The 25,098-nt window shown below is 49.8% G+C and overlaps 1 protein-coding gene across 1 annotated transcript in view; it reads left to right on the top strand.

The window, feature by feature from the left end:
- Positions 1 to 12,776: 12,776 nt before the first annotated feature.
- The window catches only part of SLC18A2 (solute carrier family 18 member A2), a 45,423-nt gene continuing 33,101 nt past the window's right edge, over positions 12,777 to 25,098 (top strand). The window contains exons 1-5 of the mRNA XM_075533873.1: positions 12,777 to 12,897; positions 14,518 to 14,869; positions 23,925 to 23,983; positions 24,246 to 24,329; positions 24,616 to 24,708. Of these exons, the coding sequence (XP_075389988.1) occupies positions 12,777 to 12,897; positions 14,518 to 14,869; positions 23,925 to 23,983; positions 24,246 to 24,329; positions 24,616 to 24,708 (709 nt within the window). The remainder of the gene's footprint in view (positions 12,898 to 14,517; positions 14,870 to 23,924; positions 23,984 to 24,245; positions 24,330 to 24,615; positions 24,709 to 25,098) is intronic.

Here is a 25,098-nt window from a genome sequence, read left to right on the forward strand (position 1 = left end):
CATCCCTGAGAAGAAGCCACATGGACCTACCCCGATGCAGTCCGGGGTGCTGGAGCACCCGTATGGAGACATTACACATTCACTGACTCAGCTTTCCTCCTGCAGTCAGCATCATTTTGTGTTTTGTGAGATAGAGGAGTACTTTGTGGATTGGTGTCAGACATATGAGTTAATGTTGGACTTGTGGGGTTGGGCAGCACTAGGTTGGGATGCGTTTTTGATGTGCACTTAAACTTTTTTTTAAACGTTTTATTAGGGACTTATACAACTCTTATCACAATCCATATATACATCAATTGTGTAAAGCACATGTGTACATTCATTGCCCTCATCATTTTCAAAGCATTTGCTCTCCACTTAAGCCCTTTGCATCAGGTCCGCTTCCCCCTGCTCCCCGCTCCCCCCTCCCTCATGAACTCTTGATAATTTATAAATTATTATTTTATCATATCTTGCCCTGTCCAACGTCTCCCTTCTCCCCCTTTTCTGTTGTCCGTCCCCCAGGGAGGAGGTCACATGTAGATCCTTGTAATCAGTTCCCTCTTTCCAACCCACTCTCCCTCTACCCTCCCAGTATTGCCACTCACACCCGTGGTCCTGAAGGTATCAACTTCCCTGGATTCCCTGTGTCTCCAGCTCCTATCTGCACCAGTGACCATCCTCTGCTCTATCCAGGCTTGCAAGGTAGAATTCGGATCATGATAGTGGGGAGAAGGAAACATTTAGGAACTAGAGGAAAGCTGTATTCTTCATCGGTGCTACATCGCACCCTTACTGACTCATCTCCTCCCCTAGATCCCTCTGCAAGGGGATCTCCAGTGGCTGACAAATGGGCTTTGGGTCTCCACTCTGCACTTCCCCCTTCATTCACTATGGTAGGATTTTTTTGTTCTGATGATGCTTGATACCTGATCCCTTCAACACCTTGTGATTGCACAGGCTGGTGTGCTTCTTCCATGTGGGCTTTGCTGCTTCTGAGCTAGATAGCCGCTTGTTTATCTTCAACACTTTAAGACCCCAGAAACTATCTCTTTTGATAGCCGGGCACCATCAGCTTTCTTCACCACATTTGTTTATGCACCCATTGGTCCTCAGCTGTCATATCATGGAGGTGTGCACCCAATGATATAATTTTTTGTTCTTTGATGCAAGATAACTGATCCCTTTGGAACCACATGATCACACAGGCTAGTGTGTTCTTCCATGTGGGCTTTGTTGCTTCTGAGCTAGATGGTTGCTTGTTTATCTTCAAGCCTTTAAGACCCCAGACGCTATATCTTTTGATAGCCGGGTACCATCAGCTTTCTTCACCACATTTGCTTATTCACCCGCTTTGTCTTAAGCAGTTGTGTCGGGAGGGTGAGCATCATAGAATGCCAATTTAATAGAAGAAAGTATTCTTGCATTGAGGCAGTACTTGAGTGGATGCCCAATGTCCTGTCGCAGGCCTGGTAGGGTATGATCAAGGGTAATGTAATGAAGAGGTATTGCTGAAGCCCAGGTGGGGACAGAGCATGATAGTGGGACAGGAGGAAAGTCAAGGAAAATCGAGGAAATAGCTGGGAGGCAAAGGGCATTTATAGAGATCTATACAAAGGCATGTACATGTGCACTTAACCTTTAGGTAAAACCCACTCTTATACATAAGTTTCTGTGGATTTGTTTCTCTAAAATACCTAGACTAACACAAACACACAAGTTCTTTGGGACCGCATGGTTTTTCTCCACCGACATCTTCCACGCGTTCAGTGCTCTTGATTTTCCAGAAATGAAGAGTCCTTAATGAGCACTTATTATGTGCCAGGTTCTACTCAAACATCTGGGGCATGAGAACATCTAGAGCAGGGCTCCTCAAACTTTTTAAACAGAGGACCAGTTCACTGTCCCTCAGACCCAGTGGAAGGCCAGACTATAGTTTAAAAAAAAAAAAAAACTATGAACAAATTCCTATGCACACTGCACATATCTTATTTTGAAGTAAAAAAACAAACAGGGCAAAAACACCCGGCAGGCCAGATAAATGTCCTCGGCGGGCTGCATGTGGCTCGCGGGCCATAGTTTGAGGACGCCTGATCTAGAGTGTGCAAAGAAGAGATATTTGTGTCACAGAAAGCCGTGTTCATCCATGCTCCAAAAGTCTCTCCACCCATCTCCTTAAGGACTACATTCCTTTTTAAAAAAATAATTTTATTATGGCTCTTTAAAAATAATTTTATACTGCTCTTATCACAATCCATCCATCCATCATGTCAAGCACATTTGTACATATATTGCCATCATCATTTTCAAAACATTTTCTTTATGCTTCAGCCCTCCTCCACTCTCCTTCCCTCATGAATCCTTGATAATTTATAAAATTTTTTCCGTGTCTTACACCTACTGCTGCCGCCCTTGACACTCTTTACTATTACCTGTGCCCTTGGAAGGGGGTTATATGTAGATCATTGTGATAGGTTCCCCTTTTCACCCATTGTCCCCTTCCCCCTACTGGTATCACTACTCTCATTATTGGTCCTGAGGGGCTTATCTTTCCTGGATTCCTTGCATTTCCAGCTCTTATCTGTACACATGCACATACCCTGGTATAACTGGATTTATAAGGTAGAATTGGGTCATGATAGTTGGCGGTGGGGGAGTGGGGAGGAGGAAACATTAAAGAACTAGAGGAAAGTTGTGTTTTGTCAGTATCTGTGTTATACTGCACCTTGACTGACTTGTCTCTTCCTTTTGACCCTTCTCTAAGGGGATGCTCAATTGTCTACAGATGTACTTTGGGTCTCCATTCCACCCTCCCCCTCATTCCCGCTGTTATGATTTTTTGTTATGGGTCTTTGATGCCTGATACCTGATCCCACCAACACCTCATGATCACACAGGCTAGTGTGCTTAATCCATGTGGACTTTGTTGCTTCTCCGCTAGATGACTGCTTGTTTATCTTCAAGCCTTTAAGACCCCAGGCACTATATCTTTTGATAGTCAGGCACTATCAGCTTTCTTCACCACATTAAGGATGGCATTTCAAACATGATTTCCTTTTTTATGTCTGCACAAATTATCAAAACTCTTCTCATCTGCATGAATTAGTATTTTTGTTATAATAACACAATTCTATAGAAGAGATTTTTACTTAGAACCTGATGAAGAGAAATCTTGGACACCTAATGCATATTAATGTATGCAGATGTTTGCTCTGGTTCATATAATAGGCAAGGATTTAAATGATGCAAAGCACATCCTGTGTGTGGCTGGTTCTTGAGGACCGTCAAGTTGATTTGGACTCTGAGCAACTTTATAGTACAGAGTAGAGTGGCTATAAGTGCCTGTAGGGGTGCCTACATTGTCCTCTTTTGGGGAGCAGGTCACTAAGTCTTTGTCCAGAAGAGGCTACTTTTCCACTAGCAGAAGACTGCATAACCACTGTGCCACCAGGGCTCGAGGTAAATGTTTATTAGAGAAGGATAAGGTTGTGTTGGCAGTAGAATGAAAACATACTTTAAAGGCTTAAAGAAAATACCAGATTTTTGACTGTTGAAGCAAAACTTGTTCATGTTTTTAAATAGAGAATGATGGTGTTACATTTTGACCGCATTTATAATTTATCATATGTATGTATATATCACCATTTTATTATATTTCTATATGTAACTGAGCAATATTATATTTGAATTTATTTTATTTTTCAACAGTTTCATGGGCATGTAATTCACACATCATACAATCCAACAGTTCAATTACATCATGAAGAGTTGTATAATAATCACCACAATCAGTAATAAATTTTGAATTTCAATGTCAATTGGGATAAGCATTGAGCTGCTAAAATGGCAACACTAGCAGTTCGAACCCACCAGCCACATGGAGGGAGAAAGAGAAGGCTGTTTGTTCTAAGAAGCAGTCCTACACTATCATAGACCAGGTCTCTGTGAGTCAGAATTGACTCGATGGCAGTGGGTTTGGGGTTTGCATATAACATACTCCCCAAAGACTTAAAGGTATGGTCAAAAGGCAAAGCAAAACAATTTCCACAGCAACTTAAAAAAATTGTGAGGGACCAGGAGAGTTGCTTAGAGGGAAATTCAATGCTGCTGGAACGCAGGAGAACATCATAAAGATAAGTAGGCACAGACTCACGGGGTTTTGAGGGGTTGGGGAGTTTTGGCTTACCTCAGTGGAAGCTGGCTGGGGCTTGACCTTGGCACCGCCACTCTCTCTGCCAGAGCCAGGACCATTTAGAGCCCGTAATGAAGTTTTGTCTCAACACAGCCACAGTTTGCCGCTGCCTGCCTCAGGGGAGGGACTGTACCCTTGCAGCTCCATGGGCAAGAATCAGGGTTCAGCTACATTGTTACTTTTGTTTCCATCTCTGCTCTCTATCCCCGCAGAGTCTTGGAGGTCTGCACAGGGGCTTTTGCTCAACAGAGTCACAGCTCGGGCGGGGACTAAACCCTAGCAGCTCCACAATCAGGGATAGGGGTCAGTTACATTGTTGCTTTTGTTTCCATCTCTTTTCTATATCCCTGCACAGTCTAAGTGGTCTTACTTTTTTCCCCCTCCTCTTTGTCGGTTTCCTATTCTCTCACATTCCACTGCTGACCTCCAGACCACTCCCCTTAACCAAGGATATTTACACCTGCACCAAATCCAGCTAGGTGGGCTCCACCCTGTGTAGCTAACCCAAAGTCAGGGAAGCCCTGCTGACCTCCACCCGGGGATACTATTCCCAACTTCTTACCAGAGAATTCCTGCTGGTGTACCTGGGGCCTAAGGCAGCTTGGCCAACACTCGTCAACATTCCAAGCTGCTGCAGGAACCTCTGCCCAACCTCAACACCAAAGCAGGCAACCCATCAGTCTTCTGGGGAACTCCCCTGAGAGAGAAGCCACAGGAGGACAAAGCGGTAGGTTAATTCCATAGTGAAATTAACTGTAGGCAGTTCGAAGAAGCATTTCTGCAAGTCTCCCAGGGAGAGCTAGTGCTCTTCAACTCCCTGGGAAATGGCACCAGGCTCCTATAAAACAATGCAACACAAACAGCCATCAGCCCCAACGACCTCAAAGAAAAAACAGGAGAAACAAAAGGCAATGGCAGAAGATGTCCCAAACATAACGACATACATAGAAGAAGCAGACAGTGAGCTGCCACAGAAAGAAAATTTCAGAATGCTGCTTGGAGTCATACAGGATATGAGTGAAACAATACAGAAAAGGGATGAAATGATAGAGGATATAAAGAGCATACACCAAAGGGAAATACAGGAGCTTAGGGAGGAGATAACAAAAAACAGTAGCAGAAACCTGGATCTTGAGAATCAACTGGAGGAAGCAGAGAACCACATCAGTGACTTGGAGGACAGTCAAGCAGACCTTAACAAACGTGAACAAAAATCTAATAAAATCATCAGAGAAGCTGAAGAAAACCTAAGAGCTATGTCTGATGCTATGAAGTGGAACAACATTAGAATCATTGACTTACCAAAGGAAGACACAACAAAGAAGTCATCTGCAACAATAGTGAGAGAATTCTTGGAGGAAAACTTCTCCAGCTTAATGAATGAAAACCAGGCAACTATTGAGGAGGCTGAAAGAACACCAGTTAGACTGAATTCCAAGAAGAAGTCACCAAGGCACATACTAGTTAAACTGTCCAACTTTGAGGAAAAGGAGAAAATCATGAGAGCATCTAGGGAAAAATAAGCAATCACATATAAAGTTTCTCAAATAAGAATATGCTCAGATCTATCAGCAGAAACTATGAAGAAGAGGAGAGAGTGGAGTAACATATTCCAAAAATTGAAGGAAAACAACGCAAGCCCAAGAATACTCTACCCAGCGAAATTATCAATGAAGATAGATGGAAAAGTAAGAGTCGTCCCAGACAAGGCAAAACTCAAAAAATACATTAGAAGAAACCCAGCCCTACAAAAGATCCTTGCCGACCCAGTATGGGCAGAAGAAAAACACTCACCAAGCATAAATAAGAGACCTCCACATAGAACAACCTCACCCAGAAAAGAGAAAACAGGCCACAAGATAGCATTGGCTTAAGGATGGAAAGAAGTCAAGAATGATAAACACACACATGCACAACACCCTAATGAGAAAGGAAAGTAGGAAAACACCCAACACAAAAGGTAGAAGATGACATCACAGAGTTCGCAGATGGCGATAATAACCCTGAAATCAATGGCCTGAACTCAGGCATTAAAATACTGAGACTAGCAGAATGGCTTAGAAAACACAACCTTCAATCTGCTGCCTACAGGAGACGCATCTCAAGACTACAGACAAAAATAGGCTGAGAATTAAAGACTGAAAAAGGCATACCAAGCAAACAACAATTTTTTTAAAAAGCAGGGTTTGCAATACTAATTGCGGATAAAATTGATCTCAAAGTGAAAACCATAAAAAGAGATAAGGAGGGACACTATATAATGCTCAAGGGAATGGTAGACAAAGAACCACTAGGCATTATAAACATATATTCCCCGAATGAGAGACCCGCTGAATACGTCAACCAAACATTCCAAAAGATGAAAAAAGAAATCACAGCCTCAACAATTATAGTGGGTAACTTCAACACACCATTCTCTGAGAAAGATAGATCACAGGAAAAGAAACTCAACAAGGAGGCTAGAGATCTAAACACTACAATTAGAGAATTTGACCTGAAAGATATTTACAGAGCTTTTCATCCAAATACAAAAAAAAATCACATTCTTCTCTAGTTCACATGGCACATATTCGAAGATAGACCACCTGCTGGGACATAAGGTGAATCTACATAAATTTAAGCACATTGATATCATACAGACATCTCTCTCTCTGACCACTATGCCATAAAGCTGGAAATCAACAAAAGGAAGACAAATAAAACAAGAGCAAACAATTGGAGGGGGAAAATAATAATAAAAGGGTAACGGGCACAGGGCACTTGCCCACCCAAGGGGATGGTATTGTTTGTATCTCCACAGGGAAAGAGGGACCAAATTTCAACCCAGTGCTCCAAGATGTGAATGCAACATGCCAACATGGAATAGGGAACCAGTGGAGAGGTCTGGGGAGCCGGCCACAAGCCCAGCTAGTAAGTGGACACTTGTTCCTCCCGCCAGAAGAATTTATTTCAAAGGGCGGCATTGAATCTGCAGCCCTGGGAGAGGCACATATCTGATCAGAGCACACTGGAGCAGATGAAGTGGGAGGAGGAGAGAGTGGAGCACATCTTGGCCCACCAGGCTGTGAGGACGATGTTCCCAATTAAAGCAGCCAGTCCACAGAGAGGACCACATGGCCAGCCCCAGTATGAGACATGACACCTCTCACTGACCCATAGCCCTGCAGGGGACAACACCGGAGACAGTGTGAGAATTGCGCCCGATCTGATCCTGCCACACCGAGGCAAAACACTAAGGGGGTGCAACAGAACAGCAAGGGAATGGAGTGGCGAAGTCCCCAGGAAATGCTGAAGATGGACTTTGGGACCAGGGCGTGGTGCCCCAACAGACTGGACTGGAAAGCACTCCTAAAGGCCAACAAACAATCCTTGAATTAACTACAATCTTTTCTTTCTTGTTGTGCTGTGTTTTGTTTGTTTGTTTGTCATTGGTATGTTGTTTTGTTGTATATTGTTGCTTGGTTTTTCTCTGTCTCGTTTTTGTACATGTTATTATCTCCGCAGGTCTGTCCAAATAAGATAGCTGGATGAACAATCTGGAGGAAACAAGAATGGGACCGACAGTTCCGGGGGACATGGAAGAGGGGGAGGTGGGGGGAAAGGAAGTGGTGTTAACAAACCCAGGGACAAGGGAACAACAAGTGATCCAAATCGGTGGTGAGGAGGGTGTGGGAGGTCTCGTAGGGCATGATCAAGGGTAATGTAACCAAGAGGAATTGCTGAAACCCTGGTGGGGGCTGAGTATGATGTGTGACAGGAAGAAAGTCAAGGGAAATAGAAGAAAGAGCTAGGAGGCAAAGGGTATTTATAGAGGTCTAGATAAAGACATGAAAATATGCAAATATATATATATGGATGGGGAAATAGAGCTATGTGCATATATTTATAGGTTTAGTATTAAGGTAGCAGAAGGACATTGGGCCTCCACTCAAGTACTCCCTCGATGCAAGAATACTTTCTTCTATTAAATTGCCATTCTATGATCCTCACCTTCCAGACACAACTGCTGAAGACAAAGCGGGTGAATAAGCAAATGTGGTGAAGAAAGCTGATGGTACCCGGCTATCAAAAGATATAGCGTCTGGGGTCTTAAAGGCTTGAAGATAAACAAGCAACCATCTAGCTCAGAAGCAACAAAGCCCACATGGAAGAACATACTAGCCTGTGTGACCACGTGGTTCCAAAGGGATCAGTTATCAGACATCAAAGAACAAAAAAATCATATCATTGGGTGCACACCTCCAGGATACGATCACTGAGGACAAACGGGTGCATAAACAAATGTGGTGAAGAAAGCTGATGGTGCCCGGCTATCAAAAGATATAGTTTCTGGGGTCTTAAAGTGTTGAAGATAAAAAAGTGGCCATCTAGCTCAGAAGCAACAAAGCCCAAATGGAAGAATCACACCAGCTTGTGTGATCACGAGGTGTTGAAAGGATCAGGTTTCAGGCATCATCAGAACAAAAAATCTTACCAAGGTGAATAAGGGGGTTGTGCGGAGTGGAGACCCAAAGCCCATTTGTAGGACAATTGATATCCCCTTAAAAAAGGGTTTTGAGGAGGAGATGAGCCAGTCAGGGTGCGATGTAGCAATGATGAAAAATACAACTTTCCTTTAGTTCCTAATTGCTCCTCCTCCCCTCCCACTATAGGAACTGGAAACACAGGGAATCCAGGGCGGATGATCCCTTCCGGACCAGTGGTGTGAGTGGTGATACTGGGAGGGTAGAGGGAGAGTAGGTTGGAAAGGGGGAACCGATTACAAGGATCTACATGTGACCTCCTTCCTGGGGGATGGACAACAGAAAACTGGGTGAAGGTAGATGTTGGACGGGGCAAGATATTACAAAATAATCATTTATAAATTATCAAGGGTTCATGAGGGAGAGGGGAGTGGGGAGGGATGGGAAAAATGAGGACCTGATGCTAGGGCCTTAGGTGGAGAGCAAATGTTTTGAGAATGATGAGGGCAATGAATGTACAAATGTGCTTTATGCAATTGATGTATGTATGGATTATGATATGAGTTATATGAGCCCCTAATTAAATGATTTAAAAATGTTAGGGAAAAGAAAAATTATTTAATTCTGTTAGGGCATGTGTGAGAAAAAGATGGAAGACCCCATCCCAGGGTCAGGTGCTCCAGAGGCAGGTGGAGGAGGTGGGAATTTTCTGGTGCCATGTTCCCCAACTGCCTGGGCTGGGCTCTTGGGCAGCCTCTGCTGTGATGTTGCTGTTACCAGAAAGCAAACATCCTGAGGGCAGTGATTTTCATCTGCTTGGGTCACTATTGTCTCTTCACCATCTACCATCGGGCCTGGTGGTACCTGTCCACACTCACACCATTGAGTCCATTTTGACTCATGGTAGCCATATGTGATGGCATGGAACTGCCTCTGTGGGTTTCTGAGATGAAAAGTCTTGGGGGAGTAGAAAACCTTATCTTTCTTGTGCGGAGCAACTGGCGGTTTTGAACTGCTGACCTTCTGGTTGGCAGTCCAATGTGGAACCCACTATGCCACCAGGGCTCTTGGCATCCGGTGGTCACTCAATAAATATTCTCAGGAGTGGGTGGCCAACACTCCCTGAGCTCTCCCTCGGAGCCGGCACTGGGCTTATACTGCCTATACATTCTCCTTCCCTCCTCACCCAGCGCTGCAGTTGATCCAAGCTGTATCCCACTTCGGAAATGGGGCTAGCAAGGCACAGAAGGGCCGAGCAAACTGCCCAAGGCCACCGCAGGCTGGGATCCAGCATCCTGACCAGAGACCTTCACCATCCCATCTCTCTGAGGCTCCTGCTGGGCCACGTGAGGACCGCTCCAGGAATGCAAAAGCCTTTGTGTGTCTTCACCAGACCCCTGCCACCTGCTTTCTCCTCGAAAGTGGTTTTCCTTCTCGCCTTCCTGTTTAATATTTAAGTCATACACATGCCAGGACATTCCAGGATCACTGGGCTACTGACCCATTTACTCATCCAATCATCTTCCCCCCACAAGCAAGGCAGCTGTGGACAGCTCCGGGTGCCACTAGAGGAAGTGGGAAGGGGGTGGTGAGAGTGGGGCCACCCTCACCAGCAGTAATAGAAGCAGCTCAGACTGCTCCGCTGTGGAGGCGCGATGACAAAATAGCCTTTATTCTTAGCAGTTGTGTTAGTCTGAATACTTTAGAGAAACAAATCCACAGAAATTCATGCATAAGAGAGAGTTTTATATAAAGGTTAAGTGCACATCAAGAATGCATCCCAACCCAGTGCTGTCTAAGTCCACAAGTCTAACATTAACCCATATGTCCAACACCAATCCACGAAGTCCTCCTCCATCTCTCAAAACAGATGCAATGATGTCGACTGCAGGAGGAAAGCCGAGTCAGTGAATGTGCAAGCATCTCAGCACTGGCAGGGGTCTCCACACGGCTGCTCTAGCACCCAGGACTGCATTGGGGTAGGTCCATGTGCCTTTTCCTAGGGTTGTCTTGCAGGAAGTGAGCCTTGTCAGCTGAAGCAGAGAACTGGCTAAGGCAGCTGCACCCTGGTCCAGCCATCAGAGAGCAACAGACCGGAGAACTAGAAAGGCGAGGCTCACTGAGCCATTTATTCCTCTGCTCTTCAATTAACCCCGCATGTGTTTATCGGCCAGGTTGGCACAATAAATGACCTCAGCAGTTTCCCAAGAAATCAGCTTCTGTTCCTTGTCCCCTCCAAACTGTCAAGGGCATTGATTTGTTTCTCTCGTGTTTGTAAACGTGGGATTCGTCCACTCTTGACCCCATGTGTGCCAGTGTCCAAGAAGAACTGGGCTCCGTGAGGTTTCAATGGTTGGTTTTCCCAAGTAGTTCCTCTGCCTCTTCCAGGGCACCCCTAGGGATATTTGAACCGCCAACTCTTGGCTGGTGCAATAGTTATAAAATGAAAACCAGAATTGAACTCACTGTCACTGAGGTGGTTCTGACTCATTGCGATCTGACAGGACAAGGTAGAACTGTCCCTGTGAGTTTCACAGGCTGCAATTGTTTACAGAGCAGTTGGTGGTTTTGAACTTTTGGCCTAGCAGTTAGCAAGCAGTCTGACTTAATCCATACTATACCAAATCAAAGGTGGGTGGACACTTGCCCTGGGTAATGAGGTTAACGAATCTGATCAACCACAGCACTGCGTTTTTTTAACCCCATCTCTTAAAAACCTTGGTTTAGCAGGGGGTGGCAGAGTAGGTTACAAAGCAAAGTCAGCACTTTCAAACAAGGAGCCACTGTTTGGGAGTAAAACAAGGCTTTCTGCTCCTGTAAAGAGTTACAGTCTCAGAAACCTACAGGGACAGTTCTATCATGTCCTATAGGGTCATAATGAGCCTGGCACTGAGTGAGGGAGTGAACGGGTGGCATACAGAAGATGGGGTGGGGGTGGAATGCGCCCTGAGCTCTTTCCCTCAGCCACCCTTAGTTTCCTGTGTCCCCAAGCCCGCTCCAGGTGCTCCTGGTGGCTCTAGAGTTCCAAGCCCATAGCTTCTGCTTTCTGAGCTGTGGATTCAGGGTACTCCTATCATGGGGTGATGCTGAGAAGTATCTACTTTTCCCATTTCCACACCAGTGTGCCCAAATATCACCTGTTTGAGACAGCAGAGGGGAGAGAGGCAGCTGGGTGTGTGAAGGGCCATCTCCCCAGGAAAGGGAGTGCTTCCCTAGGTCCTAACCTCCTCTCCCGGTGCCCTGGCCACAACTCATCCAGGGGTCTCATGTCCTGTCAGTCTCTCTCTCTCTCTCTCTCTCTCTCTCTCTCTCTCTCTCTCTCTCTCTCTCTCTCTCTCTCTCTCTCTCTCTCTCTCTCTCACACACACACACACACACACACACACACACACACAAACACGACTGGCTCCCAAACTCCTAGACCCTGAATCCTCACCCCAGGGACCATGACCAGTCCCCAGGCATCCTCGCATGGGGCCAGAGAGGGGGAGGAAGCAGGACCTCAGGCTAGGAGAGATCTGGGAACCGGGTGGTGCGTGGCGGCGACAGGGCGAGGACAGTAGGCAGGCGCCCTCGCACCACCACCCCTGCACCCCCTCCCCCGCCCTGCTCCGCGCCGGCCGTGACGTCAGGGACGGACCCCATAAACGGCCGCCAGGCGCTGGGGCGGAGACAGACCCAGAGCCACCCAGACGCGCGCGGAGGCGCGGGCGCCCAGCACTCCAGCAGCGGCGGCGGCAGGCGACCCCGAGGTAACCGCGAGCCCGCTCACCGCCAGCCGGGTGCAGCACGGGAGAAAGTGCGCAGAGCGGACGGAGCCAGGGGCTGGGAGGCCGGGGAGCAGGGAGGGTCCCCAAAGCTCCAGGCAAGGGGCTCCAGGGGTTCTCAAAGAGTTGGGGCGCGCAGCGGATACCTAGAGAGTGCAGCGGAGACGTGGGACCTCACGGGCCCCAGGTGGGTCCCCGACGGCGCTCGAGGGACCGGGCACGGGCAGGGGAGGAGAGGCTCCAGCGCCCGGGCCAGTGCCCCGGACTGCCCCTGGTGTAGCCAGCGAAGGTTGGTCTTGGGAGTCCGGCGCACGGGTGTCCCCTGGCCCGCCGCAGCCCCTCACCGTGCGCCACGTCCTCAGCGTCCCAGGAACCATGGCTCTGAGGGAGCTGGCCCCGATCCGCTGGCTGCTGGAGCGTCGCCACTCGAGAAAGTTCATCCTCTTCATCGTCTACCTGGCGCTGCTCCTGGACAACATGCTGCTCACCGTCGTGGGTATGTGCGGCGGCAGAGCGCCCCTGTCCGGGGCACCGCCCCTGGACACCCCGCCCCCCTACATCCCTGGGTCCAGGCGCCCCTAACCCTGGGAACCCAGCTCCCAGGCATCCCTGGCCACTGTCAGCCTCAGCCCCCAAACACGCCGCCCCCAGGGCATCCTGGTCCCCGGCGCCCCCTTCTTGGTGGGCCGAGTCCCCAAACTTCCAAAAGGGGAGCCCAGGCTCCTGAACCCAAAGACGGGGTGGCGGGGAGCTGGGCTTGTAGACGCTGCGTTCCTCCGCTTCGACTTTGTTTCCTGGTGGCCAGATCAAGCTGTGTCATCCGATAAGAGCCAAACGTATGTTTCCTCTTGATACGTCCCCGCTTCCCCTTGGCCGCCTTAGGGGGATGAGATGATTTCTGTCCAGAAGGAGCCAAGGGCCAAGTTTAAAACAGAGTTATCCTGATGAAGGTTCTGGCCCCAAGGAGCCAAGGGCCACTTCAGCGGCCCCCACCCCGGTACAAAGCAGAACAAAAAACCCGACAAGCATCATTAAATATATGCTGTAGTGAATGACTTCAGAGGGGGTGGGGGGGGACCGTTTAGGACCACAGTTAAAGAATTCCAAGCTTGTTCGCCAAATGGGTTTTTGACAAATGAGCTAATGACCGTCCAGGCTTCAATGAGCAACGGGTACAGAAGAGCATGCCCCGGCCAATCTTTTCCTTTAAAAATCCCTGCTTGTAACGCCCCAAGTAATTTCTCGTCTGGACATCTAGAGAACCCGTGTTCTTAGAAGGGCAGCATTCTTGCATGTGAGAGGGTGGGGACTGCCGAGGACACCGTTCTCACAGCCCATCTTAGGCTTTCAGTGAAAGGTGTGTGTCCAAGGCCAACTGAGTGGCTGACTGGCCCAGCTCAGTGACAAAGGTCTCATCACGCCCTTGTCCTGAATTCTCCCCTGTCACATGTCCATGAAGTACTGTCGCTTTTCCTTTTCCGAAGTCACTGGGATGCTTTAACCAGCCAGGCTGCATGAGAAGTGCAGGCGCCCGCTCAGGGGCCAGAGAGATGAAGGGTCGTGGCCTGCTGCAGAATCTCCGAATGATTAGATACTTCCGGTTGATGTTTTCTAGTAATTGTCTAATAAAATGTCGGGTTCTGCTTCCTTGACTCATCCATTTAGACGGGTTGGAGACTCCCTTTCGGAGACGCGCAGGTTGGCCTCAGTCAGGTCAGAACTAATTTGGCTTTCGAGAAGATTCCCGTGGAAGGAACCACGAGAAATTCCTCAAACGGAGAGGGAAGAAAAGATAATCTGGGGCTGAGGTCCTCAGCGAAGAAGATGAAACAGCCCCTCCCCTATTGGGCTCTCTCCTGTGTAATCCACAGCCCCTTGGGGCTGTGTTCCCTTTGGTGAACTAAGCAATTCAAGTTTATCCCTAGCTCAGGGCTACAGGCGGCCTGGGGTGGGAGGTAGGGTCCCCTTTCGTAGGGCATACCTCCTTACTGGACCTTGTTCAGAATTTGACCCGACTGGTCTTGGCAGCCTTGGTTCCTGGGTGTGGGGAGGGGTCAGGGTGAGGGGGTGCTGCATTTCAGAGTAATCACCTCTTCCTGTTTTGCTTTGTTCTCAGTACCCATCATCCCCAGTTACTTGTACAGCATCAGGCATGAGAAAAATTCGACAGAAATCCCGACTGGCAAGCCAGTGCTCACACCCATGACCACGGGTAGCTTTGAGAACATCTTCTCCTATTACGACAACTCCATCATGGTCACCAGGAACGCCACTGGAGGCTCTCAGCCGGGACAGCTGCATAAGACCACCACAGAGCAAATGGTGACCAACTCGACCACCACCCCTTCCGACTGCCCCAGGGAAGACAAAGACCTCCTGAATGAAAACGTGCAGGTGGGCCTGCTGTTTGCTTCTAAAGCCACGGTCCAGCTCCTCACCAACCCTTTCATAGGAATGCTGACCAACAGGTAAGGTATCTTTCTGCAGCCTGCCTTGTAAGCCCCCTCACCTCCTTCCCACTGCCCCCCACTGGTTTTCCTTGACTTCTCAGAGTCTGAGCTCCTTGGTGGGTGAGTTGAGGAAGACCAGCCTCCTTCCCCTGCTGTCTGTCTGTCCTTCATGGTCATGGTTTCCCACTTGGTACCACCTTTTCACTCCTGACTCGGTTACTGGAAAAGTAAGAAGAGAGAGTCAAGAAGGCCTTCCCAAATGAGAGAACTTGGTTTTATCTGGACGCAGAGTTCCAAAAGACCTTGGTCAAGCCACCCTTGGACAGCAAGAACTCTGCAAATTGCTGGCTATGGGTGGATTGCATGTGCCAGCTGGTTTTTCCTCTTAACTCTGCTGGTCCATGCTCTTTCTTATAGAGAGCCAGGTGGTTTTCTACAGCGCTTGCCTGCTAAAGGCCAGATGGGGCATATGGGGAAAGATGGGTGATATTGGTGCATAGATGAGCCTCAGACCTGATGCCGAGGTCACATGCAAGGTGATGGTCACTGAAGTGCAAGTCACTTCACTCTGTCCACTTGCACAAGAGATGGTGCCTGAGACCATTATCTGCAGCATGGAAACTGCCCAAACTGCCTCTATACAAATGTGGATCATCAGGGTTAAAAAAATAATTATTCACCTGCCTGTGCTCAGTGACTATGTGGCCAGTGTTTGTTCGTCTACAACTGAGCTGGCCCAGCTCTGCCTGGCACCTAGTGATTCAAAACAGAGGGCAGAATGGAAGTTTGTGTTCCTAGGGGCTGGCAGTTGAGGGGAGGAAACAGTCACCCCAAAATGTCAGCTGAAGAAAAGGGAGCTGAGGTAGGTGGTGATAGGCTGCCTTGTGCACAGGCCCACATGAATACATGCAAAGAACCAGACCAGACCCCATAGCAAGCCAGAGAAAGGAAGGCAAGGGTCTGGCCTGTGAGCTGCGTCCAAAAGCATGAACCCAGCCAAAGATGAGGAACAGACAAGAAAAGGGGAGGGAGGAAGGGAGAGGCGGCAGACAGGGAGGGCAGGACTGGCTGGCTGGGTCTGGGCTGGACTACACAAGGTTAATTTAGAGGAATGGGCTTGTGTGGGACTGTTAGGCACTGCCAGAGCTTTTGAAGCCAAGCAGAAGAATCAAATAAGCCATCTATAATTTTGAATGTGTCACTTCAGCATCGTGGGCAGGCTGGAGGCTAGGGGGAAAAAAACCAAACCACTGCCACTGAGTCCATTCTGATTCACGATGCCCCCATAGGATGGAGTGGCACTGCTGCTGTGGGTTTCTGAGGCTGCAAATCTTCCTGGGACCCAAAAACCTCAACTTTCTCCTTTGGAAGGCCGGGTGGGTTCTAACTGCTGACCTTGTGGTGACAGCCCAACTCAAAATCCAGTATGCTACCAGTGCTGGGAGCAGGGTGGGCTTCTTAATAATAACCCAGGCTTTGGTGTGGGGAGTAGGTAGTAGGATTGGCTATATCATTGGAAAATTGCATTATATTTTCCATGAACATTTTGAAGTCCCCTCAGACAGAAATTTGGGGGCCCAAAGCAGTCCCTTATTCAAATATTATTAGGAATTTAAAAATATTATTAAACATGCCAAGGGATCTGAAGTACAAGCTCACCAGCCTCATGAAGGGAGACACATGAGGCTGCCCGTTCCCATAAAGATTCACAGCCTTGGCAGCCAGATAGAGAGGGTCGCTGTGAGTCAAAATCCACTCCATGGCCTGGATCTGTCTTTTGTTTTGATGAAGAATTTCAGGATGGGGCACCGCAGAGCATTAGACCAAATGTGGGCACTGCTGAGTGGGGGCCCTGCGTGAGTGCATAGGTGGTGAACCCACAAAGTCAGTCCTAGGGGTTGGGGGTGGTGGCTGGGATCCGCAAGGTCCACCGGAGGCAGTGTCCTTAGACCGACGAGGCTCGCCGCAGGCCCATTCAATTTCCTTTTCTGAATGAAGCAGGACATGGAAATGGCCTTAACCATCCCAGACCATCCTGGCCCCCTTCCCAGTGTCCAACGCTGTCAGGAAGTCACAGCTGAGCAAATAGGCCCCGAGTTAACTAACTGGGAGCCCCCAAGCAGCCGCATCATCATGGTGACATTTGGAGGTTCTTCCAACCTCCGGAAGGACAACCAACCCAACCTGAGTAGTTGTGGGGTTGTTTTCTATTCCAAGACGAAGAGTCCTCTTTAAAGTGCATCTGGGATAATTACAGAAATCTGGCTCGCGGTTTTGTATTCCCAGAAAGCAAATAGCTCCAATACTACTGGGGAAAATTGAGTACATTATCATAATAACGCCTTGCCAATCACGGGGCGTGAATGTTCCCAGCGTTACAGTGTAATACTTAGAAACTCAACTGAACCGATGGGAGTATTCCAATCTTCCAGATGCAAACGGCAAATAAAACGCTGACCAAAAAATATCTCATTCTTGTTTTCCGTCCTCTGCGCCTCAGGAAAACAGCTAGTTTAAAAGCTTCCCTGCTCGACACTCCACAGGCTCGACAGGGCTCACCTTTGGGGCTCCATAACAGTGTTCTGTGAGGAAGCTCATTTCACTCTGTGACCTCAGGACGAGGGAGTGAAGCTCTTTGGCAATTATCTAGACCCCTGATTGAATCCCCAGCAAATTGCGAGAAGGCGCGCACCTCCTGTTGCTGCTTGGTAATGTGGGGATGCACACACGTTTTGATGCTGAGTCGGGGAAGCAGAGTGGTGAGCTCCACGGTCACTGCCACACTGGCCTGGCCCGCAATTTGACTATCTTCCAGGGCAGATAGAAATGCATTTGAGGCTTTTCAGCTCCATGGCTGCTTCCCTCCTCGGTTTGGGTAGAAAGCGCCGCAGAGAAGGGCCAAATGTGTCCCCTCATCCTCTCAGCGTCTTCGCATCAGCCGTTTGCATACGGCCTGTTGAGGTCATTTGGCAATGGCACCCTCAGCAAGGTGAAGTGGGGAAGAACATCATGCTTGGCTTCCCCGTTCAGTGTTGAAAACAAGCGAGTTGGCTTGCCATCCTGAAGTCGGTTACTAGGTGTTTTCGACAAAACGGATGCTTTGGGGCCAGTCTGAGTATCTATCTCCCAGGCTCAGGAGTGCCCAGCTCTGGGAGGCAGGAGGTTTGCCCACTAGTGACTGGGCCGGGCCAGTGTCCCGACTGTCTTGCTGGGTTTCAAACTTGGTTCTTCCTGTTTGCTGATTCTTATGTAGGGACCCTGGTGGTCCAGAGGGTTAAGTGCAAGACTTCTGACCATCAGGTGGGCAGGCGGTTGGAGCCCACCCTCTGAGTGAGGAAGACGAGGCCGTCTTCTCCCAGAAATAAGTCCAGTCTTGGTGACTCTCAGGGGGCAGTTCTCTGCTGCCCTGTGGGGTTGCTAAGAAACAGAACGTTGGCCGAGGTAGGTAGCGTAGTGGTTACTCGTTTGGCTGCAAAACCAAAGGTTGGAGGTTTGCACCTACCAGTTGCTGTGGGACAGAGATGTGGCAGTCTGCTTCTGCAAAGATTGACAGCGTGGACAATCCTCTGGGGGCAGTCCTGCTATTGGGGCTAGTGGGGATTTTGGACTGTGGCAAGGCCTAGCAACGGCTGTTGATTTCAGTGTGCTTCCGGATCACCCGTGTACTAACACAGTTTCCAAACGGACTTCGAGGCTCCTGTGCCTTTAACACAGTTTCCAAATGGACTTTGAGGCTCCTGTGCCTTTCCTGAAGACTCCAAAGTCACTCTTCATTTCACGGTGGCGTGTGCAGACGCAGGGTGGCAGAGGGGACTCCCGTTGCTGCACCTGTTATCATTGACCTCAGGAAGTGATTGTTGCACATACGTCCACGAAAGGGAGGCGCCTCGGTGGCATAGCTGGTTATGTGTTGGGCTGCTAACCACAAGGTCAGCAGTTCGAACCCACCAAGGACTCTGTGAGAGGAGGACGAGGCTTGCTCCATAAAGGTTTACAGGCTCTGAAGCCCACAAGGGCCAGTACCCTTCTGCCTTCTAGGGGTCGGAACAGACTCAAGGGCAGTGAGTTGGACTTGGTTGTTGGTACTTAGAAGGAATGACCGAGGTATACAACCCGTGGAACACCTTTAAATTCGTCCCCCCTCTCTTCTGTAGGTCAGGTGACCGTGGTGGCAGTGTGTTATTCTAGGGCTTAGCCCTGGGTGATCAGTAGTAGCTGCATCTTTAAAGCCTTAAGGTATATTTCACAGACCAACTGGCTTGGGAAAGAGTTAATTCCCTTCTCGGGAACCAGCCCCCCCTCTTCCTCTTAAGCTTGTCATTGTCTCAATGGTCTGCTTTTTATCTAGCCAGCGTCAGTGGCTTAATTTATTTCCATAGTTACCTTGTATATTTGAAAGCCAATGATTCCCCACCCACCCCCACAAATCTTAGCTGAGTGACAAGGGGAAGCCATGGGACATGCAGGCGCTGGGCAATCCGCCACCGTGGTAGTTTTTCCCTCTCTGCTGAGAGCCCGTTTGGGCTGCAGTGGGCTCTGCAGAAATAAGCAGTGACCTTTTCAGCTCCAGATGCTGTGGAGGGGGATTTTCCGTCCTCGACGTCCAGGATGGCAGGCGGGCCTGACAGCAGCTTTGCGTCTGAACAGACACTGGCTGTGGAAGGAGGGCTTTTCCCTCCCCACGAGCTGCCTGTCTGCCAGCGAGCAGGACTGACTTCCAGAGCCGCAGGAAATCCAAGGCTCTGTCCACTGTCCACGTTTGACGACTGTCAGACTCACGAGATAGGCAGACTCACGGGTTTTCTTTGTCGTATACTGCATGATGGACAGTCGCATTTCAATCGTGTCTTCTCCCATGTAAACCACCATCCAGTCACCTGATGACTGCCATGCCACCGTGCAGTAGCGTGTTAGGAAAGTGGGAAGGGTGAATGTCCCCTCTGGCCACGGTGACGTGTGCTGACTCATATCGACCCTCTAGATGAGCTGAGCAGGACTGTAGGGTACCCTAGGCCGAAACTGCAATGGGAGGCGGGTGCCAGCTCTTCTCCCTGCTGACCTGTGGGCTGGCACCCCAAGTCTGACTCTGCGGCACGCCTCACACCGACTCTTTGCTTCTCACATTTCTCATGGCAGAGGGGCTTGTGGCCTCAGTAAGCCAGAGAATGGCGCTGGGGTTCATCTCTGCGGCAGAGAAACTGGTGATGAGCATTGGAGGAAAAAGCATTGGTCGCCAGCAGAGGATTTAAGGACTGAGAGGCTTAACACCCCCCTTACCCCCCACTGGGTGACAGTGTGGGTGCAGGCTGGACCCTTGGTAGGGCAGGAGACCTGTCAGAGGAGGAAAACTGATTAGCCACCATCAGAGTGAGACTGATGAGCGGCGAAACTCTACCCTGCCAAGCAAGGTCGTCCCGTCGCGTTCTGGCCTTCACCGGTCTCCCTGTGTAATGCACCCAATTTATGTCTTACTCCTTTTGCTCGGGTTTCGATGTATCATGGTGAGTCTTACTAAAGTTGAATCAGCAGCTACCTGATGGTCGATTGATGATGCATGACTGTGGGCCGGGATGACTCATGAAACGATGGGAATATGGGCCATATGATTACAGGTTTGTCTCATGAGCTCGGATTGCCGTACTTCAAGTGCAGTGCCATTGAATCGAGATGAGCAGACCTACTCAGACGTTTATGACTAATGTCCAGTGTCTGTCACTTAGGAGGCATTAGTGGGCAGGAGAAAGGGCTTGGCATTCTGCCCATCCCTCCTCACACGGCCTGGGGCACTGGACATCCCTCCAGAGGTGGGCCAGGAAGGGGCCGGGAGAATCTGAGAGGGAAGACCTGGGAGCTTCTGGTGGTCTTTGCCTTGGGACTGCACTCTGTGGGCTTGGCAGTGGGGCAGATGTTGAGCGTGTAGGGTGCGTGCGTCTTCCAGAAGGAGGAGGAAGCAGTGCAGGCCTGTGGTCTCTGGAGCAAAGGGTCTCTGTCTTGGAACGGCATACTCTCATTTAAGATGTGGGTGTAGCTGTTATTTCCATAGTGGTTTCTGTCTGGCTTTTCCAGCTGATAATCCCATAGGTGCTTTGTTAAGATCCCAAAGGGACTCAGGAATAGCGGCTGCGGTGTCTCTCAATTAAGCACTGAATCTGAAAGCCAAACTTGCTGTCATCGAGTCAGTGCTGGCTCATAGTGACCTGCTGTGGGTTTCCCAAACTGAAGCTGTTCACGGGAGTAGAATGTCTAGTCTTTCTCTGGAGGAGCTGCTGCTGGTGGTCTCGAACTGCCAACCATGTGGATCACTGCACAAGGCATAACCATTGGGCAACCAGGACTCCTACAGAGCCTAGGGAAAAAGCAGCCTTCAGAAGCACACAGCCACGTGGGCATGGAACCATTTGCCTGGGAATAAATGGAATCTTCCGTTCCTCTCACTCACTGGGGGCATTTCCGGGACTTACCATGAGATTGTAGCCCCGCAGACCCTCCGACCTCAGACCCTCCAGATGTACCCGTGGGCCCGAATTTTGAGCAAGTTACACATCTGTCTAAGAATTCCGTGTAACCAGGTATGACAGTTCCTCTTAGGGCCGAGGGGAATTCTGGATTCTCCTGGTAAGAAAGAGCTTTGGCGGTTTCAGTCTGAGCGCTGCCAACCAGGGGCCAGCCTGTGGCTGGGCATAGCATTGCTGGCAGCTTGACCACAGGCAGGGGCTGGCGTAATCCCGTGAGTTTGGTCCAGAGACACCTCGGGGCTCTGACTGCAGCCTGTGAGGGACCATGGGAGAAGGGCTTTGCGGTAGAGCCTTAGTAAACAACCGGAAGGAAGAGTTGATGACAGAAGTGAGTCCTTAATGCCAACCACCTTGACACATATTCACCCTTCGGTGGTTGGGTTTTCCAAGTAGGGGGTTGACTTTGTCCTGCGTTCCAGGCAGAGCCCCAGCTCATTAAGCACTGTCTTCTGGTGAAAGGGGGGGCGGGGGCTTGCACAGCAGATTGTCTTTCTCCACTCGGGTTCATCAGCCGTTCAGTTGCCTCTCGCTGATGGCAGTCCCCTGAATATGACATCGTGGATCCCCCTTCCTCCCGTGTTTCCTGTTTCCATTCCTTATTTGCCCCTGACCCTCTGAGCCTCGTCTTTGCGTCCCCGCTCCCCTTCTGAGCGCAAACGGTTGATTGTTTGAAGGCGTGTGCACATCCTTAGCGTTCTTGTTCCTGTTATAAAACCCAAACCAAATTCACCGCCGTCGATTTGATGCCGACTCGCAGCGACCCCAGAGGACAGGGGAGAGCTACCCCTGTGGGATTCTGAGAAGGCCACTCATTACGGGGGTGAAAAGCCCGTCTTTCTCCCGAGGAGCAGCTAGTGCTTTCATACCGCTAGACATTCAGATCGCAGCTCAACGCATAACCACTACACCACCAGGACCCCAAATACAGGCCTGCCTATCTGGGGGCTGAAAATTAACCTGTCAGGTGAGTTAACCCATCAGGTGAGTTCAGTTCCAGACAGAATGGTGACTAAGAAATCAATCCATCTCTCTAGCTGACCAGAAGCTGGTGCTTTTGTGGTTCTGTGCATGTGGTTTAAAAGAAAAATCTCTATGAGTTCTGTTCCCCATTTTTCTTTCCCTTTTGTCTAGGGTCTTCCAGTGTGACCCTGTTCAGAGCAGCTGGTAGTCAGAGCAGGCTGCCATGTAATTCTCCTGGGCTCAGGGTCACGGAGGCTGAAGTGTGCTAAGTCCCCCAGTCCGCTGAATGCATTGTTTCCACGTGTCATCAAGTTTTGATACTATTCTTTCCTCTGGGTAAAGGGAGACCAGGAGCCGCCCCTCTGGATGTCTGCTCATGAGTCTCTAGGACCTGGTTGTGGCTCACCAATGGAGGATGGGAAGCATTGCCTTCGTGGTCGATGTTATACTAGTTGGGCTCGGTGTGGCCCCCAAAACTATGGTTCTGGGCCCCTCATTTCCTCATGGGGTTTGATTACATCTAAGTTTTCTTAACTTTACCCCCTCTAGGTTCAACCTCATCCATGGATATATTTGCAGCAAATATATGTACAGATATGCTCAGTCTATATATGTTTGTGGGTACGAGTAGATTACATGTCACACAGGCTGAATGGATGTGGGAGGGGGGTGGGATTGTATCTGATCTCTGCTTACACTTATTTCAGATAGACGGGGGTCTCTCTACAGGACTAAGAGGAGACTTGACTCTATGGAGCGGTGGGCTAGGTTCCTGCCAGGTGTGGGAGGGCGGAAGGCCAAGTCTTCCCACCACCCCTCAGAGGTCTGATGGCAACATCCGGCTAAGGTGACCAGATGCCCCACTTTTTCCCACATCCCGTGGCATTTTTAAAAAGTCCCGATTTTTGGGAAAAATGCACGACAAGCTAGGGTATAGGGTTTCCAGCTGCCATGTGGCTATTTTGCCAGAATGAGTTTTATCAGTGGCGTCCTGCTTTACCAATGTTAAAATCTGGTTACCTTACATCCGGCCTGGTTTTGGTCTTCGGAGCAACTTAGGGGTTTGAAGTCTTGGCACAGAAAAGAAGACCTCTCTTTCTAAGCCGGCCTGATGAGGGTCAGCCCAAAGGCGGATTTTAAAATCTCCTCACTTCCTAATCCCTCCAAGAGGCAGTGCGGTTGCCTCTGCTGCCAGTGGGGCCGCTGGACGCCTTCTGGGCCGAGTCGTTTGATGGCCAGGGTCCCTGTGGAAAAGCGCTCACCTCGACTGTGTCAGTCCTTGAGCAAGTGACTGCCGTAGAGACCACGGCCCTGGGGCGCCTTCTGGGTCACCTGGCAATATTGTGTCAACATTTATCCTGGAGAAATGTCTGCTCTGAGCGGCAGTCCAGAAATGTATTCATGCTCCAAGACAGTCAAACAAGGAAAAGGTCAGGCAGGATGGGCTGCGTATATGAAATTTTAGAAAAGTTGACCAAACACTTCTCCGCCTGATCCCAAAGGGTCCACGGGAGAGAATCCAGATCAATCCTTCGGAAAAACAGTAAATGACAAGCACCCAGCAGTGACCAGTCTTTCCGTGTGGTTCTGTTTTGCAGAATCGGCTACCCGATTCCGATGTTTTCGGGATTCTGCATCATGTTCATCTCAACCATTAGTAAGTGTCTGCTGTGTACCCCCCTGTGAGTGTGGGTCCCTAGGGGCTCAGACAGCAGAGACCCAGGGACCCAGAAGAGAGCCTGGGGTGTTTCTGTGTCCGTGAAGCCTGCGGAAAGGAGCTATGGGGGGAGTGGCCTGAACAGAGCTAAAGCCAACCTGGCTAAGAGCCACCGCGGCTGAGGGGCCCCCGTGGGAAGTGGCTCGTGAGCCCCCTCCCGGGATGGCCCCGAGGCAGTCCATCTGGCTCTCTGTGCCCGCAGTGTTCGCCTTCTCCAGCACCTACACCATGCTGCTCCTCGCCAGGTCCCTCCAGGGCATCGGCTCCTCCTGCTCCTCTGTGGCCGGTAGGTGTGGTACCTCCTGAGTAGGCTTGTGATGGGCAGCGGAGCAGGGGGCTTTGGTGTCCCTGAAGGCGCCCCCCCTCCCCCTGCATGACCCTGGAGAGCTGATCCCTGACAAAATTAACTGGAGGGATTCCGGCAGGGTGGGGAGCTTTGGGAGATGGTAGTAAGGCCTGCTTGCCATCTGCTTGGATTTGTATTTTAGTCAACTGGGCGGGTTTAGGAAGGAGTCTGGGTTGCTGCCTTCCATGTTCTCAGGGCTGGTCTGACAGGTTCTCTTCCTGTGTAGGGATGGGCATGCTTGCCAGCGTGTACACCGATGACCAGGAGAGAGGCAACGTCATGGGGCTTGCCCTGGGAGGCCTGGCCATGGGCGTCTTAGGTGAGTAAGATGAACACGTGGGGCCCTAGCTGGATTGGCTACAAACCAAGAGAGAGCCCGGGCTGGGTGACCTCCTGGAAACCTTCCATGGGATGGGCTGCCAAGGTTGTTGTCTCTGGCATCCTGATGGGCGAACTCCCGAGACCTGACACACTAGGGGACAAGTTAGCCACCCTGAGAGGAGATTCCTATCTTTTTACATTCTCAACCTTCCTTGTGGAACCTATCATGCCGATGTGTTCTCGTGTGTAAGGACCCTCATGTAAGGCACCAGAGGAACCCTGGTGGCACCGTCCATGGCTAAGTGTGGAGCTGGTAACCAAAGCATTAATGGTTGGACACCACCCCCCGCCCCCAGCAGTTCGGGCTCACTGGGAGAAAGATGTGGCA

The sequence above is a fragment of the Tenrec ecaudatus genome, chromosome 16, assembly GCF_050624435.1.
Source record: "Tenrec ecaudatus isolate mTenEca1 chromosome 16, mTenEca1.hap1, whole genome shotgun sequence".
Classification (NCBI taxonomy): domain Eukaryota; kingdom Metazoa; phylum Chordata; class Mammalia; order Afrosoricida; family Tenrecidae; genus Tenrec; species Tenrec ecaudatus.